This window comes from Cotesia typhae, unplaced genomic scaffold (genome assembly GCF_013202065.1).
Source record: "Cotesia typhae breed Kobodo isofemale line unplaced genomic scaffold, CoteBio_Ctyphae scaffold_91, whole genome shotgun sequence".
Lineage (NCBI taxonomy): Eukaryota > Metazoa > Arthropoda > Insecta > Hymenoptera > Braconidae > Cotesia > Cotesia typhae.
Window position 1 is genome coordinate 3,498,029 of NW_027423781.1, and position 15,471 is coordinate 3,513,499.

General features: G+C 31.6%; 4 protein-coding genes across 6 annotated transcripts; 2 read left to right on the plus strand and 2 right to left on the minus strand.

The window, feature by feature from the left end:
* Positions 1-1,927: 1,927 nt before the first annotated feature.
* LOC141537395 (uncharacterized) lies at positions 1,928-4,748 on the plus strand. The gene is made up of 2 exons (XM_074258370.1): positions 1,928-2,253; positions 2,733-4,748. Exons 1-2 carry the CDS (start codon positions 2,050-2,052, stop codon positions 3,930-3,932), a joined length of 1,404 nt encoding a protein of 467 aa, XP_074114471.1. The 5' UTR covers positions 1,928-2,049; the 3' UTR covers positions 3,933-4,748.
* Positions 4,749-5,240: 492 nt separating this feature from the next.
* LOC141537676 (uncharacterized) lies at positions 5,241-6,126 on the minus strand. The gene is made up of 2 exons (XM_074258799.1): positions 5,818-6,126; positions 5,241-5,661 (listed from the first exon to the last, which is right to left on the minus strand). The coding sequence occupies exons 1-2, from the start codon at positions 5,985-5,987 to the stop codon at positions 5,241-5,243; spliced, it is 591 nt and encodes a 196-aa protein (XP_074114900.1). The 5' UTR covers positions 5,988-6,126.
* A 3,267-nt stretch (positions 6,127-9,393) lies between these two features.
* Positions 9,394-10,869, plus strand: Dpm3 (Dolichyl-phosphate mannosyltransferase subunit 3). 3 transcript variants are annotated; one of them, XM_074258233.1, is made up of 3 exons: positions 9,394-9,618; positions 9,692-9,919; positions 10,749-10,869. In XM_074258233.1, exons 2-3 carry the CDS (start codon positions 9,692-9,694, stop codon positions 10,824-10,826), a joined length of 306 nt encoding a protein of 101 aa, XP_074114334.1. In that variant the 5' UTR covers positions 9,394-9,618; the 3' UTR covers positions 10,827-10,869. The 3 variants fall into 3 exon arrangements, with proteins under 3 accessions (XP_074114334.1, XP_074114335.1, XP_074114333.1); XM_074258234.1 differs by having other exon boundaries at positions 9,395-9,587; XM_074258232.1 differs by having other exon boundaries at positions 9,396-9,632.
* Positions 10,828-15,381, minus strand: Dph2 (Diphthamide biosynthesis 2). Its single transcript, XM_074258228.1, has 4 exons — positions 15,144-15,381; positions 14,141-14,471; positions 12,706-13,211; positions 10,828-11,343 (listed from the first exon to the last, which is right to left on the minus strand). Exons 1-4 carry the CDS (start codon positions 15,267-15,269, stop codon positions 10,885-10,887), a joined length of 1,422 nt encoding a protein of 473 aa, XP_074114329.1. The 5' UTR covers positions 15,270-15,381; the 3' UTR covers positions 10,828-10,884.
* Between the last annotated feature and the right edge of the window lie 90 nt (positions 15,382-15,471).

Below are 15,471 nucleotides of genomic sequence, written 5' to 3' on the forward strand. Positions count from 1 at the left end.
GCACCTGAAAGACCTGAAACCTTACCATGAAAACCTTGATCCTGAGAACCTAATATCCAAAAACCTAGATACGGAGAATCTAGAACCGGACGAACCTCCCGAACCGCGCTACCTAACCCGGGCCCAGGCCAAAAGAAAGCCACGATGATGACCAAATAATCCTTTCTTGATGTCTAAGAAGGAATATTCTGAGTGGTCTTTATTAACTAAGAGTAGGGTCTCGGACAGGGGGCACGGAAACGGAGAAAAACCGGAAGTTTACCTTAAAATAAACCCGAAAATTGAACCAAAAACTCTTTGAAAACCGGTGAAATAAACCGGGCTATAGAAACTTTTTTTTTAGTACAAAGAACTTGAATCTGGGCAGCAACCCGCCGCCACATGTTAAAGATTTTTTTTTCTCTTTCCTGAACTCTGTCTGCTATCTAGCTAAAAATATATATATACAAACGAAAGCAGGGCTACGACAAGGAAAACTCGATGTTATACGCAAAGTTTGCGAGACTGTATGTGTGTGTGATTTTGCCTGTTTTAGCGAATACAATGATGACACCCGAACGAACCATGGAAGAGGAGATATGGCTGATGGAGGAGATGTTGAAACGACCACCACAACTACTCATCACACCATTGAAGAACACCACGACCTCTACCATCACACCCACCACGCCGAAGAAACCCAACATCCGGGTAATAGAAAATCGGCCAGTAAGGACCCGGATACACTGGCTCAGACAACCGTTCAGTCGAACGAAGCCAGGTCTCTCGAAACCCTGCAAACGGCCCCTGATTCGCCCAGCCAGCGCCGGGATGATCGTGGGGATAAGGAAAGCCACCAGAACGGGCCCACCCATCACAAGTGGTCCCCGTTTGGCGACTAAAGCCCAGGAAACAAAGAGCATCCCCCAGTCAACAGCTATTAGAGGATCTAGCGACGCCGAAGCGTCCCACATGCTCATCAACGAGCCATCCTTCCCCACCGAGGCAGCCGCAAGCTTCATAAAAAAGAAGAGAAGGATCGGAAGATGGAGAGAACCAGAAATGACCTACAACCCGGGCCCACTTACAAAGAGCGGTCCCCAGCTGAAAGTCACACCTGAGCAGACCTCCAACCCGGGCCCGCTCCCAAGGAGCAGTCCCCAGCTGGAAGCCGAATCGACCAACGACAACGCAGCGTGGTTAACTTACGACGATGCACCACTACTCAATGATTACGCAGCAGAATTGGATTGTCAGGCCGGAGATCTTTTTGCACCACCAACCAAGACCCAGACACCACTGGAAAAAGCTCTAGCCACCCTTACCCGACTAGAGGAAGTAAAGAACGAGCACGTGACCAAGCGCCGGCAATTCACTGCGTACGACCGGGATATGAAGCTCTATCGAGTTACCCGTACAGCGAAGACCCCAAGACCATGGGTCAAGCCGCTGGGAAAGACGATCCAACAGTGGATAGAGAAGAATGAACGAGACGAAAAGTGGCAAACGTAGTTCACCACTTTTCTTTCCCAGGAAGGAGGGGTGTGATGGTAAAAAGTGAGTGCGAGCGAGACGGCAGAGCAACAGAATTATTATTACTATTGTTATCATCGTTATTATTATTATTGTTATTATTACTATTGTCATCATCGTTATTACCACTATTATTACTATCATTATTATTACTATTATTACTATCATTATTATTACTATTATTATCGTTCTTGTCATTATTAATACCGGAGTATATTTAATATACTAAAGATGTTTTTTTTTATATATCATTGTTCATTTACATTTCTTTGTTTAATGAAAAAGTTTATTTAGTTTTAAATACTTGACTGAGATTTATTTTAAAATGCGCGCGAATGTTTGAGTACGCCACCGCGGCGAGAGATGGCGAAGAATTTCGCCGCTCGTTCGTTTACAGTAAAAACCGACGAACTAATATAGGGATTGAGAGAGAACTGTAGAGGCAGCACTACTGCTGAAAGTGGAGCGCCCTGGTGTTATAAATATAAAGCTTAGTGATGTACACAATGTAATAATCAGTATTAGTTGACATTAAGAATGCAAAAAATAATTAAATTCGGGTTCTTGCCGGTCAAAAATACCCTTATTAGGGGTCAAAATGACATCAAGGGTAAAAAATTATTTGAGTCAGGACACGTTTTAAACGTTGTGGAAACAGAAGATTTAAATAAACACTCAACCATAACCTGCTCAGTTGTCGCTCAAACCAAAGTTTCCGAGGTGTACAATATAAAAATTCATGTTAGTTACTAATTATTCTAACAATTATTTTATACAATATTAAAAATATGACAAATCTGGCTACATCGAAGCTTATTTAAAATTATTTTTAATGTTCATAAATTTACAAAATTTATAATTAAATATAAACCTAGTAAAAAGTTTATGACATTAAAGTTAGCAGTCACTTAACCATTTTTTAATTTTTTTAATAAATAAATTTGTTCCAAAAATTATTTCTAAAAAATTTGATTTTTTTTTTTTTTAATTTTCTAAACGTCAATTTTTTTCTCATGTTCTTTGATTTAATTTATTTATTCACAAAATTCTTAAAATTATAAGATATCTGCTAAATTAATTTTCATAAAAGTTTCGAAGTATAGAAGTAAATTTTATTCCAGTTTTTAATGAAATAAAAAAACTTGACAGATTATTTATATTTTTAATACTAATTATATTGTTTAAATAACTTTCAGTAACTTAAAAATTATTATATTTAGCTTGACGATAATCGAAATATTATAAGTGCTAACTGCAACTGTAAAACTGGAGTAGCGCAGCAATGCAAGCATATATGTGCCGCAATACACTTCGTTAACTCACCGGATTCTGCAGCTAGTAAAACTAGTCAATCGCAAGGATGGGGTAAACCCTCGCATCGGCAGCTTTTGGGTTATGACAAAGGGGCTCGAATTTCAACTTTATTTCCACCTCCTCCTTTATGTAGTAAAGCCGAAAAATTGACTCCGTTTCATGTTACTACTGAAAACTTGAAGGAGTTTGTGCCTTTTTCACCTTTATTTCAAATTCTTCAGTTTGAAGAGAGAAATCAGGTCGAGATTATTGCTGCTGAAACCTTGGCTGAAATTAAGCGGATGACAGATAAAAATAATTTATTAGAAAAAGCAAAAAAAGTCACTTTAGACATTTTCACTCTTCAACTAGTTAATAATTTACATGGTGTTGAGTGTGAAACGCTTAAACAATGGCATGATTTTTATCAAAATAAAGTCTGCTGTTATGTAGATAAGGCACTATCAATAAGTATTGGAACGATTGATCAGTCTGAAAAATCTGAGTGGTTTGAGGAAAGAAAGTTGCGTATCACTGCTAGCAATGGTCACAAAGTGAAAGGAAATCGTTTTGACATTGAGAAAATTATTGATGAGTTTTTGAATCCTAGTAAACATGAAACCTCTGCTATGAGTTATGGAAAAAAAACTGAAGAAATTGCTCTTAAAGAATACAAGAAATTACTACAACCAAATTGGGAAGTAGTCAGAGTTGGTCTTATCGTTAATATTCCTCAGCCATGGATGTCATGTAGTCCAGATAGTATTCTAATTTATGGGCCAAATATTTGGCAGAAAAAACTCATTGAAGTGAAATGCCCATATTCATGCCGTAATCAACCGATTTTCAACGAAGAATCACTGGAAATCCACGTTCAATACTTAAAATTCGATGAAAATGGATTGCACTTAAGCACAACTCACTCAATTTACACTCAAATTCAGCTTCAAATGTACGTCACAAACATTGCTTTTTGTGATTTATTCATCTATTCACCTATGGGTAGTGTTTTAATAACTGTTGGACGAGATGAGGCTTTTCTTAACAAAGTAATACCTGCACTCCAAAAATTTTACTTCCAACATTATCTTCAAAGATTATTTTCTATGCATTCTAAAAAAAACTAGATGTATTTTCTATCTGCAATATTTAAGATGAATTATTATTATTATTATTGAATTAATAATGTTAATTTAACTTACCTTTTATTTGACAACTTAAATTATTAGTTTAAAAAAAAAAGCTATGAGACTTTTGCAAATTTTTATAAATGTTACAAATTATTATATTTATTGTAATTTAATTGTTACATATAAAGTATGTACAAAAATGTGATAAAAAATAATTACATAAATCATATAAATTTTTTAAATAAATTTTTAATTTCATACACTTGTATTTATATTATTATTTTTGAACTATTGTTTTATTATAGGCTTGGAAATATTTATTAAACTGCAGATTACAAAAACAATTTCATCTACGTGAGGAAGTAAAGATATTGGTATTTTTGTAAAAATATTGAAATCTTTGATTCTTTGGTTCACTCGTTCAATATGAATTCTGACCGAAGCAATATTGTAGGTTTCATCAACTTCTTCAGCTGTAAATTGTCCACCATGAGCAAAAGGAGGCATAATGAAGACAGCATTCTTTTTTTCAACTTCGGTTTTAATTTGAGGGAAACCTTTATCAGCAAGAACAACATCACCGGATTCTATCAAATCTACTATCCCACAGTCGTTCGTAATGTAACAGTCACTAGAACGACCACCGTAGCACTTAGATACAAAAGTTATTAATCCATTTGGAGCACACCCAACCAAGAATTTCACTGTTTGATGATGTTTATAGTCTGAGTACATCAAAACTTTCTGTCTTACTTCCGGCGGTTGCTCTGTATACACTTCAGTGCAATCGATAATCACACGTGTTGCAGGGTAATTTTTTTGAAAGCTTCTGGTAGAGTTGCTTGTATAGTAGCTCTCGAAGGCCAAACTATAAAATTTTTCAATAAAATATTGAGTTGTTGTAAGTTACTGATAAATATTTTTGTGCTGAAGTTCTGTGGATGCTGAATAGTACTCCTAGTGCTGTAAATGTCAGACCAGTCTTCAATTTTGTCAAAGTGATAAGTAATTTTGTTTTTTTATCTATTTTGGTAGATTTTATGTCAGGAAGCATATTTAATAAAAATGTAAATATTGAAAAATTAACACCGGTTAAACTGCTTAAGGATTGGTCATCATGAATAGAAGTAATTCCATGAAAACCTTGACAATCAGATTTAATAGAATCTGAAGTAATAGGATCACACCCAACATCTTCAACGTTCTTTCGTAAAGGCGGCAGATTAATATCACAAATTTTTTCAGCTGTCCTTTTAATTGGAATGTTTACTTGTACTTCTGCAGTACATACACCATCACAGGAATTTATGTTGCAAAAAAATATTTATGTTCACCTAAAACACTTTCATCAACAATTTCATCAGTTTGACATGTAATGCTACGAGTTGTTTTTTGTGGAGTACTATCAAATACACAATGATCTTCTACACTTTGTGTTTCAGCATCTACCCAATTATTATCATCTTGAATTTCAATTTCACTTATAATATTATTACTAGTATTATTAATTTTATTATTAATGATATTCATTTCACTTCGTAAATTTCGTTGTCGCAATCGTTCGAAACGTTCAAATGCTTGAGTAGATTTTTTGATATTTACTTTACCAGGAAAAATTGTTGGTATGTATGAAGGATGCCGAGGATGTTCTGACTTTTGATTATTAACAAAATGAGCACTACAAATCCGAGTATTTTGAGTTGGTTCCCAATCATTTGGATATTTCCTGAAAAAAATTATTTTAAATTTCATTTTTCCTTAGTACATTTTTATTTACTTTACAAAATAATCATTGTATAATTTAATATTCTATTTCATATTACTTGGCCTTTTAAATTTGATCGTGATTAATTTAATTTTTTCATTAAAATAATTTACTTACACATAGTTTTTCACTGCATTTATCCATTGTTGACGTTTAAGGGTTATCCACGCTGAGTTCAGAGTACTTGCAGGGAAACGATAAAATTTAACACTTGTATTTTGATTTTTGTTTTTATATGGCATATTGGAACAACCACGGATACAGCAAGAAACTTTTGACGAAGACATTATCAAAATTTATTTCAATTAGATTAAAAAAAAAATTTATTTAATAAATTTGTTATTGTTTTGTATAGCACTTGCCACCACTTTGCTTTACATTTTTCCCGGCAGGTGGCGTCAAGGTCATCTTTCTCAATCCCTATAAGCGAAACTGCGTGGCGATAATTTTTGTTCTTTTAAAGAACAAAAATTTATTTACCTGAAAGAAAGAATTAATTGAATTCTCGAACAGATTCAAAATATCTGAATAATTATTCAATTGATTACTTTCATTGGGAAATTATTTTGGTGAAAATTATTATTTAGCAAATGTTATTTTTTTTCTAAGTCCCGAACGACTTTTGTATGGAATTGATTTGGTATGAAATTTATTGTAATCTGTTGAAATTAATGAGTGAATTTAATATTTGATCAGATTTAAATAATTAAAAAATCTGAAGTTTGGCGAAAAGCGATAGATGGCGATAATTTTCCCAGATCTTTCACTCTTGAAGAAAGGTCTGGGAAATGCCAAAAGCGATTTTTATCGACGGGAAAGGCAACCAAGTTTTCCAGTGGTTCTTGTTTCTGGTAGAAGACCCTTCACCAAGGAATAACCAAGGAACTCTTACCTTGTCTCCGACCAGGAACCAGGTAAGTGCTGACTTATCCATTGGGGGAAATTTGGCCACCGGGAAGGGTTGCTTTCCAAGCACCCAGAGGGAACTAGGGGTAAGTAGGGCCGGGAAGGGTTGCTTTCCAAGCACCCAGAGGGAACTAGGGGTAAATAGGGCCGGGAAGGGTTGCTTTCCAAGCACCCAGAGGGAACTAGGGGTAAATAGGGCCGGGAAGGGTTGCTTTCCAAGCACCCAGAGGGAACTAGGGGTAAGTAGGGCCGGAAAGGGTTGCTTTCCAAGCACCCAGAGGGAACTAGGGGTAAGTAGGGCCGGAAAGGGTTACTTTTCAAGTATCCAGATGGGAGTAGGGGCAGGTAGGGCCGTGATTTAAAACGCAACCGTCGGTAAAGAAGAATACTACTGTGTAAAGGTAGTAGACAGAGTTTGGCCACCAGATGGCTCTAAAGAGAACCGGAAAGTAAATGTTGTGTGCGGGTTATGTGCGATGTTGTAAAGTTTGACATAACGCTTGTAAATTTTATAAACTTGAGTTTCAATTTTTGTTGTTTGTTGTCTTAAATAAATAGAGTATTAATTATAATTAGGCTCGAAATTTATTTATAAGTAAAATAAGTTATCCCTTAAAAGATCCTGGACTCCGGCGAGATTTTATTCGAGCTAGGGGATATAGATGTATAGGTAAAGCCTTGACTGTAACACAACAGTAATAAAATTTTAAATTTATTAAAATTCACTCCTTTTGGGAAACCGAAAAAATACCCGTTACAAGATTTTCCAATTATTTAAATCTGATCAAATATTAAATTCACTCATCAATTTCAACAGATTACAATAAATTTCATACCAAATCAATTCCATACAAAAGTCGTTCGGGACTTAGAAAAAAAAATAACATTTGCTAAATAATAATTTTCACCAAAATAATTTCCCAATGAAAGTAATCAATTGAATAATTATTCAGATATTTTGAATCTGTTCGAGAATTCAATTAATTCTTTCCTTCAGGTAAATAAATTTTTGTTCTTTAAAAGAACAAAAATTATTGCCACGCAGTTTCGCTTATATTAGTTCGTCGGTTTTTACTGCAAACGAACGAGCGGCGAAATTCTTTGCCATCTCTTGCCGCGGTGGCGTACTCTACCATTCGCGCGCATTTTCAAATAAATCTCAGTCAAGTATTTAAAACTAAATAAACTTTTTCATTAAACAAAGAAATGTAAATGAACAATTATATATAAGAAAAAAACATCTTTAGTATATTAAATACACTCCGGTATTAATAATGACAAGAACGATAATAATAGTAATAATAACGATAATAACAATAGTAATAATAACGATAATAACAATAGTAACAATAATACTGATAGTAACAATAATACAATAATAATGATAATACATCCAAAAAAAAATAAATTCTGCTGCTCTGCCGTCTCGCTCGCACTCACTTTTTACCATCACAGGTTAAACTTTATTTTGTACCTGAGAACTTTTGACGATTTCTTCTCTTGAGTTTGGCTCTCTTTGTTGTTCTCGTTGACTTCTAATAGAGGTAACCTTGTCAGCCAAAATCACGGTGTTCTCGGTACTCGGGTTCACTGCGTCGCAGCTCGAGATATTTAGCAATGTTTTATCTGGAAATTCAGGATAGTTAGAATGGTTTTATTGGATAATTAGGCTGGCTAAATGCCTAGCAGTAATTATCAATTTTACAATTTAAAAATAATCGCTCTGAAGGTTCCACAGGAATCTCAGAGGAATATTAATATTTACCTGATAATTCCAAAATTTCGTGTTCGTTACTCGGGCTCCGGCTTCACAATGTCGCTTTTCTGTTCGGCAACTTCACTCGTCCCTCGTGTGGAATTATCCCTACCCGCGGAACACTTATCTTCTAGGCCCCGGAACTTGTGTAAATTTTATTTCTACTGCGTGAGCATCCTAGACCACAGCGCTCCGTGATCCGTCGATAACTAACCGCGGCTAGGGTGAGGACCTTCAACGGGTAATGAAGGAGCCCCGTGACAATATATATATATATATAGGAGACTTTCTATAGATATACCCATGTAAAAAAAAATTGTCCTAAAAGAGTCATAAGCTTAGGATCCTAAACGTGCCACAATTTAGAACATTTTTATGACAAATTTATGACACCAAACAAAAAAATATTGTAAAAAGTACTTTTATGACAATTTTAGGATACTTTTATATAATAATTATTAAGATTTAATTGACTAAAAATTTAATTATGTTTACTGTCCAACTAAAATGCGTGAACTCTTGAATTCTTGAAAATAATTCTGCTCAAATATATAGTTTTAAAAAAAATTCAAACTGCAAGCGAGAAAAAAATTACACCATGCGGACTCTAGCGGAGAAACTCTGAAACTCAATAATAAATCACCAAGAATTTTCTCTATTACCAGCAAACAATATTTGCGCCTACGTATATACCCTGATAGCCACCTTACCTATAACTTACTGTCAATCTACGTCCGCAATTTGAAGCAAACTTGACGGAAAGAGTTGGCAAAGCGAGCGATTACCTATTAGTTACCTATAACTTACTCTGCAAATAGACGTCAAAACTTGCTGTACAAGTATTTCCTTCAAATTGTAGTCAAGTTGAAAGGAAATTTAACTACAAGTTTGATTGTTAACTTGTATTCAAGTTGCGGCCGTAGATTTCCGTCAATTTGCTTACAACTGTTGTTGAGAGAAGAATTACCGCCAACTTGATGTATAAATTAACCGTAACTGCTGGAAGTCAACACTTACTGAGAAAGCGCTGGCTATCAGGGTAAATGACCACAAAAAAGTTGGCATAGAGTCACAAAGACAGAATAAAATAAATAAATGCTCCTAATTGCTCATTAATTGCTCATTAATATAAATGACGTTTTAATAAAACGTCAATTGTGTGATAAAGATTGAAGACTTGGAGGTTATTGCTTTATCAACAAATATTTGCTGAGAGGTATAAAAAGTAAGACATAAGGGAAGTTTTATGTAATAAAGTAATAAACATAAGGTGGGTAAATTGAATTTTTTTTAAAATTGTATTATTAATGTTATTTGTTCGTTCTTTAGATGACCAAGTTAATGGAATGGATATTTTGCTTGGCTCTATTTTTGGGGCCGTGGACAGCCGCAGTAACCGGCACAATAAAATCGCCTTGGATAAATGAACATCACACGTTATTGTTAATATTGCCGATCATTTTAATTATTACTTTTGGAATTTACGCTTTGTCTGTTGTTTTGTACCGCACATTTACGTTCAATAATTGCGAAGAAGCTGCGAAGCAGCTTCAACAAGTAAGAATTGAATTTTTATTAATGAGCACAGAAGGATGAGCTTATATCTTTAGAAATGTCAATAATTGAGAAATTACATCGTATTTTGTCTAATGGTAACATTTTTAACGATATAAGCTCATCCTGTCGTTATACACACCAAGACCTTTCATTTGAATACCCACACGATTTTTTTTATATATTTTATATATTTCATAAATATCATATATATCATATATATAAAATATATAAAAAAAATCATGTGAGTACTCAAATGAAAGGTCTTCATGTGCGTAACATCAGGGTGAGCTTATATTGTTGAAAATGTCAATAATTAAGAAAAGACATTGTATTTTGTCTACTGATGATATTTTTAACGATATAAGCTCATTCTGACGTTACACTCATCAAGACCTTTCATTTGAATACCCACACGATTTTTTTCATATATTTTATATATTTTAAAAATATGAGAAATATCATATATATAAAATATATAAAAAAAAATCATGTGAGTATTCAAATGAAAGGTCTTGATGTGCGTAATATCAGGATGAGCATATATTATTGAAAATGTCAATAATTAAGAAAAGACATTGTATTTTGTCTACTAATGATATTTTCAACGATATGTTCATCCTGACGTTACACTCATTGAGACCTTTCATTTGAATAGCCACATGAATTTTTTACATATTTTTTATATTTTACAGATATCACACATAAAATATATAAAAAAATCATAAATAATAAATTATAATTAATCATAAATGTACTTACCAAATACCGCCTAGTCAATATTAGGTTCCTTCATTTTATCACTAGTAAAAAAAATTTTTTTCTATTCCAGCAAATCGCACAAGCGCAAGCAGAATTAAGAATAAAAGGAATTTTACCCCGAGACCCGAAAGGATCTGAACTAATGTAAATTAACTTATATATAATAAATAAAAAAATTTATTAATTACAAAGTATGATTTCATCAATTACGACTTATCAATTACTGGCTCAGTATCGTAACTAATTGGTAATCCATGGCGCCCTTTAACAGCTGTCGTAATTTCAGTCTCTCCGAGCTTCTGTTCCAGCCCCTGCCAGGAACGATTGAGAAGGAAATCGGCGCCAGCTTTGCCAATCGCAACGGTTCCGTCATTTTTGCACACCAGAGTCTTCATTTTTTCCGCGTCAGTCGGCTCGCTTTCGGATGAGCAATTGCGCAATTGCCCGGTAATTAAAGAAACATCAGACTCAGCTGTTGGTTTGAAGTCCACGTGGTTTATTCCTCCGGGAAGTAGCTGTCGGAAATCCAGACAGTAGTTAGTGGAGAATTTTCGTGAGTCATTGAAGGCCAGTTCTACTTCAAAGGGCGTACAGAGTGGCTTGTAGTACTCGTTTGAATCAAAGATCTCATTTTCTGGACAGGCTATCACCACAAATGCATCCACCTGTTTAATTATTATTTTATTAATTTTGTTGTTTTATTTTTAGTAATTTTTTTTTTTTTTTTTTTCATAAGTTGAAGCTTTAAATTTTGAACTTAGCTCAAAATTAAATGACGATTTTTATAAAGAATTTTTTTGAAAATTAACGCAGTTAAATTTGGAATTTTTTAAATTAATTACGATAAAAAAAAATGCTTTTCAAAATTTCTTCTAATTTTCACTAAATTAGAAAATTTCTAAAAATAAGTTTACATTTTTATCCATATTCCTTTCTAGCTTGAAAAATTTTTTATTATTCTTAAACTTTGAATTTTTACAAAAAAATTTTTATACGCTTTTTTTGGTATAATTAATTCTATAAATTAAAAAATTAATGAATTTAATTTATATAAATTTCAAAGCTTAAAAATTATAGTAAAACATTATTTAAACATTTGATTTTTTACTAATTTTAAATTATAAATTGCCAAGAAAATTTTACAACACATTAATTAACAAGCAGAAAATTATAAAAGAATTAAAAAATTTTTTGAATATACTAAATTATTAAAAAAAAATTAAATGTATAAATTTATAAACTTTTAAGGAGGTTCAAGCGTAATTTTTGAATTAAAAATAATGTTTAAATTTTTAACTTCCCGCTGAGAAAAATTGAAAATTTTTTTTAATTCGGAAAAGTATTGATTTTACCCCATTTTGCGGAAATCGTCACACGTACGGAATTTTGAAAATTTTCATTTTTAAGAAAATGGCGAGCGACTGAAAATTTTCTCACTATTCTTACTGTTTTTTTTTTTTTGTTTTAACCCGGCTAAAAAAACTTTAAAATAAAAATTTTTTAAATTCCGTACGTGCGACGATAACTATATCCTTACTGATTAAAAAGCAATTTGGCTAATAATTAATTATGATTAAAAAAAAAATCATACGCCCTGTTGGCTTTAGAATTTTTTCGTCTAAGAGTAATTTAGAATTTTTTTTTAAACTAGTAACGCGATATGCTTGCAAATATCGTCAAAAAAAAATTTTTTCGTCTTTTTAACTTCTAAAATTTTTTAAAAAATTTTTAAGCTTTGAATTACTCCTCAAAAATAAAAAAAAAAAAAAATTGTTTTATTCACTTTTTTACAGATCTAAATCTTATGAACATTTTTGGGTTAGTTAGAGTGAAAAAAATTTTTTAGTTTTTAAACTAGTAACGCGATATGCTTGCAAATATCGTCAAAAAAAAATTTTATACGTCTTTTTAAAAATTTTTTTTGTAATTTTTAAGCTTTGAATTACTCCTCAAAAATTTTCAAAAAAATGTCGAATTAAATTTTTGATTTCTATTAATTATTTATTAAATTATAAAAAAATTCTTACCTCGGCAAAATTTGCCAACTTTACCGGGTTCGGTTTTCCGACACTGAAAATATACGACTTGATATTCTTGCTCTGGAGGATACTTTTTACCATATCAAGCACGTCTAAATAATTCTGAATTCCCAGAGTAGCAACTACGATACCAACCACTTTGGCATCTTTCAACTTTTCTACCAAAAATCGGCGCCTTCTCAGCCAAGGATTTCTCACAACTTCAAATTCTTTGATCTCCATTTTATCATTATCACGACCAGAAATTTTCCCCGTGCAGTAGAACCAATTTTTAACTGGGATACTTAGCGCTAAGGATGCTAAAGTTTTATTGTCATCTCCTAGATAAAATCCTACGAATTCTTCTGGTTTTTCGACCTCCAATAATTCACGGCCAGTTATCAATGTTCTCTGGTTATAATTTTTTCTATCTGTATACTTGACGTTTGATTCACAATTTAAGAATGTTAGGTTTATATTTAACTTTTTTTCTTGTACTTTTTTATAAATTTTTTCTGCAATTTAAACATATTTATTATTAATATTTGATTTGTTATAAAAAATTAAAAATATTTCAATATTATTTATGATTAATTTTAGTCACAAAAATTTTTATATTATTATATTTAAAGTGTAATTTAGATAATTAAATTCAATAAAAATTTTTTGTAATCTCAATAATAAAATAAAAAAAAAAAAATAGATAATCAATTAAAACTAAATTAGCAACTTGCAGTTACTATGTGACTGCCGTGACTTAAAATCTATATATTATATATATAGGAGACTTTCTATAGATATAGTCACTCATCACGATATATCTGGAACTATAAGACCTAGAGACTTGAAATTTGGCAAGAATATTCTTTTCGTCGAGTAGAGGTCAGCTAAGAACGGATTTTACGAAATTCCACCCACAAGGGGGGTTGCGGGGGCGTTAACAATGAAAAATTCCCGTTTTTAAACTATAGCTCCTATCGACTCCAAATTTGGTAGAAATCTTCTGTAAGAGATGTAGAAAAAGTCTATGGGCAAATTCTACGATAGCTCATTTCACAGGGGTTTGCGAAGGTGGATGTTATCATTAAAAATTTTTAATTTCTAAGCTATAGCTCCTATAGACTCCAAATTCTCATTTCAAATTTTTTCTTCGTGTCAATTATTATTCATTTTTGAAAAAAAGCCACGCAAACATTATAATGATTGCACATTGAAAGTTACAATGAATATTAGCTGGAATAATTACATGGATACAAGGTATATGCTAATTCGATGAAATTTGGAATTTGTGAAAGTCAAAACAGTACTCTAATTAAATGTCAAATATAGATCTAAAAATACAATTCTATAACATGCCTAGCCGAACGGGCGGGTAACAGCTAGTATTAAAATAAAAAATTAAATATAAAATTTGACTGTACAAATAAATATTAAATAAAATTACCAATTGTGTGTGCAAAAGAAACATTGTAAAAAAATATAATATTTTTATCACAGTCGAAGTAGCTACTAAATGTATCAACAAAAACATCAACATCTAAGCTAGTTGTTGGCAGAACGTGAAAAACCGGCAATTTCACTGTTGGATTAAGACAAGCATGTCCAAAATGAATTATTCCATCTGCCTGAATGTGGTTGGCTGTTACTTCGTCTACACAACAGCTCCCACATGTCGTATCTCCAAGTATGTAAACTTTTTTGTCTAGATGTTTTTCTAGCTCCAGTGCTACTATCGCTGAATCTTTTAAAAAAGAGTCAGGAAATTGCAAACATACCTAAAAAAAAAAAAAAAAAAAAAAAATATTTCAATTATTTATTTATTTAATAAAATTTACATCTTTACAAATGCAAAAAAATTTATTGAAATTATTCTACAAGATAATAATATAATACTGAAGTTAGCAGTCAGCTGTTAATTTTAAAAATTTTTTTAATAAATCAATTACAATAAAAAAAATGCTTCTAAAAATTTTCACTTGTAATTTTTATTAATTTTTACATGTTAAATTTTGTAATTAAAATTATTTTATAATAATTTAATTGCTACAAAATTCTAAAAAAATTTTTAATATCTGTCAACTTCAGTGTCATATAAAATAAAAAAAAAAAAATGACTTTTTAAATTTAATTTATTTAAAAAAAAAAAAATTCAAGTTTCTTAATTATTTTTTTTTCTAAAATTACAAATCTTAATTTATTTATTTAAAAAAAAATAAATTATTTAAAAAAATTTTATTAAATTGTGGCATACGTGAATTTTGTCAGAAAGTGAATGGCGCCTGTCATTAAAAAAAAAAAAAAAAAAAAAAAAAAAGTTACAATTTACTTTCAAATTAAAAATATAAATTTAAAAAAAAAAATAATTTTAAAACTGAAAACTTTAAAAATCATTAATTTAAAAAAAAAGAAAAAAAAACAAAGTAAGAAAATAAATGAAATATACATACTTTTTCTAGACCACGTGCTTTTATCCACTGGACACAATCATTTATATAATATTCACTTAACCTGTTAGAAGTGTTTAAATTAGAACTGTCAGTTTGATTTTTATCAAGATGATTTGAAGGAATCATTATTAAATAATGACACTTTTGTTTCGTAAAAAATAAATTTATTATTTGTGTATTTTATAGCAATGACAATGACAGGTTTCAATATTTTCATATGGAGACCCAGGACTAGAAAATTTCAAGAAGCGACTGTCAAGAGTTGGCGCGCTCTTGCGGCAATAATTGTAACTATTTTCAAAATTAAAAATGGCTTGCGCGCGCAAAT

Excerpts from the sequence above, each read along its gene's own strand:
- LOC141537395 (XM_074258370.1), top strand. The coding sequence starts at position 2,050 with ATGCAAAAAATAATTAAATTCGGGTTCTTGCCGGTCAAAAATACCCTT. Across the intron at positions 2,254-2,732 it reads TGTACAATATAAAAATTCAT|CTTGACGATAATCGAAATAT; the intron begins GTTAGTTACTAA and ends TATTATATTTAG.
- LOC141537676 (XM_074258799.1), bottom strand. The coding sequence starts at position 5,987 with ATGTCTTCGTCAAAAGTTTCTTGCTGTATCCGTGGTTGTTCCAATATG. Across the intron at positions 5,662-5,817 it reads AATGCAGTGAAAAACTATGT|GAAATATCCAAATGATTGGG; the intron begins GTAAGTAAATTA and ends AATTTTTTTCAG.
- Dpm3 (XM_074258233.1), top strand. The coding sequence starts at position 9,692 with ATGACCAAGTTAATGGAATGGATATTTTGCTTGGCTCTATTTTTGGGG. Across the intron at positions 9,920-10,748 it reads CTGCGAAGCAGCTTCAACAA|CAAATCGCACAAGCGCAAGC; the intron begins GTAAGAATTGAA and ends TTTCTATTCCAG.
- Dph2 (XM_074258228.1), bottom strand. The coding sequence starts at position 15,269 with ATGATTCCTTCAAATCATCTTGATAAAAATCAAACTGACAGTTCTAAT. Across the intron at positions 14,472-15,143 it reads AAGCACGTGGTCTAGAAAAA|GTATGTTTGCAATTTCCTGA; the intron begins GTATGTATATTT and ends TTTTTTTTTTAG. Across the intron at positions 13,212-14,140 it reads TTCTTTTGCACACACAATTG|AAAAAATTTATAAAAAAGTA; the intron begins GTAATTTTATTT and ends TTTAAATTGCAG.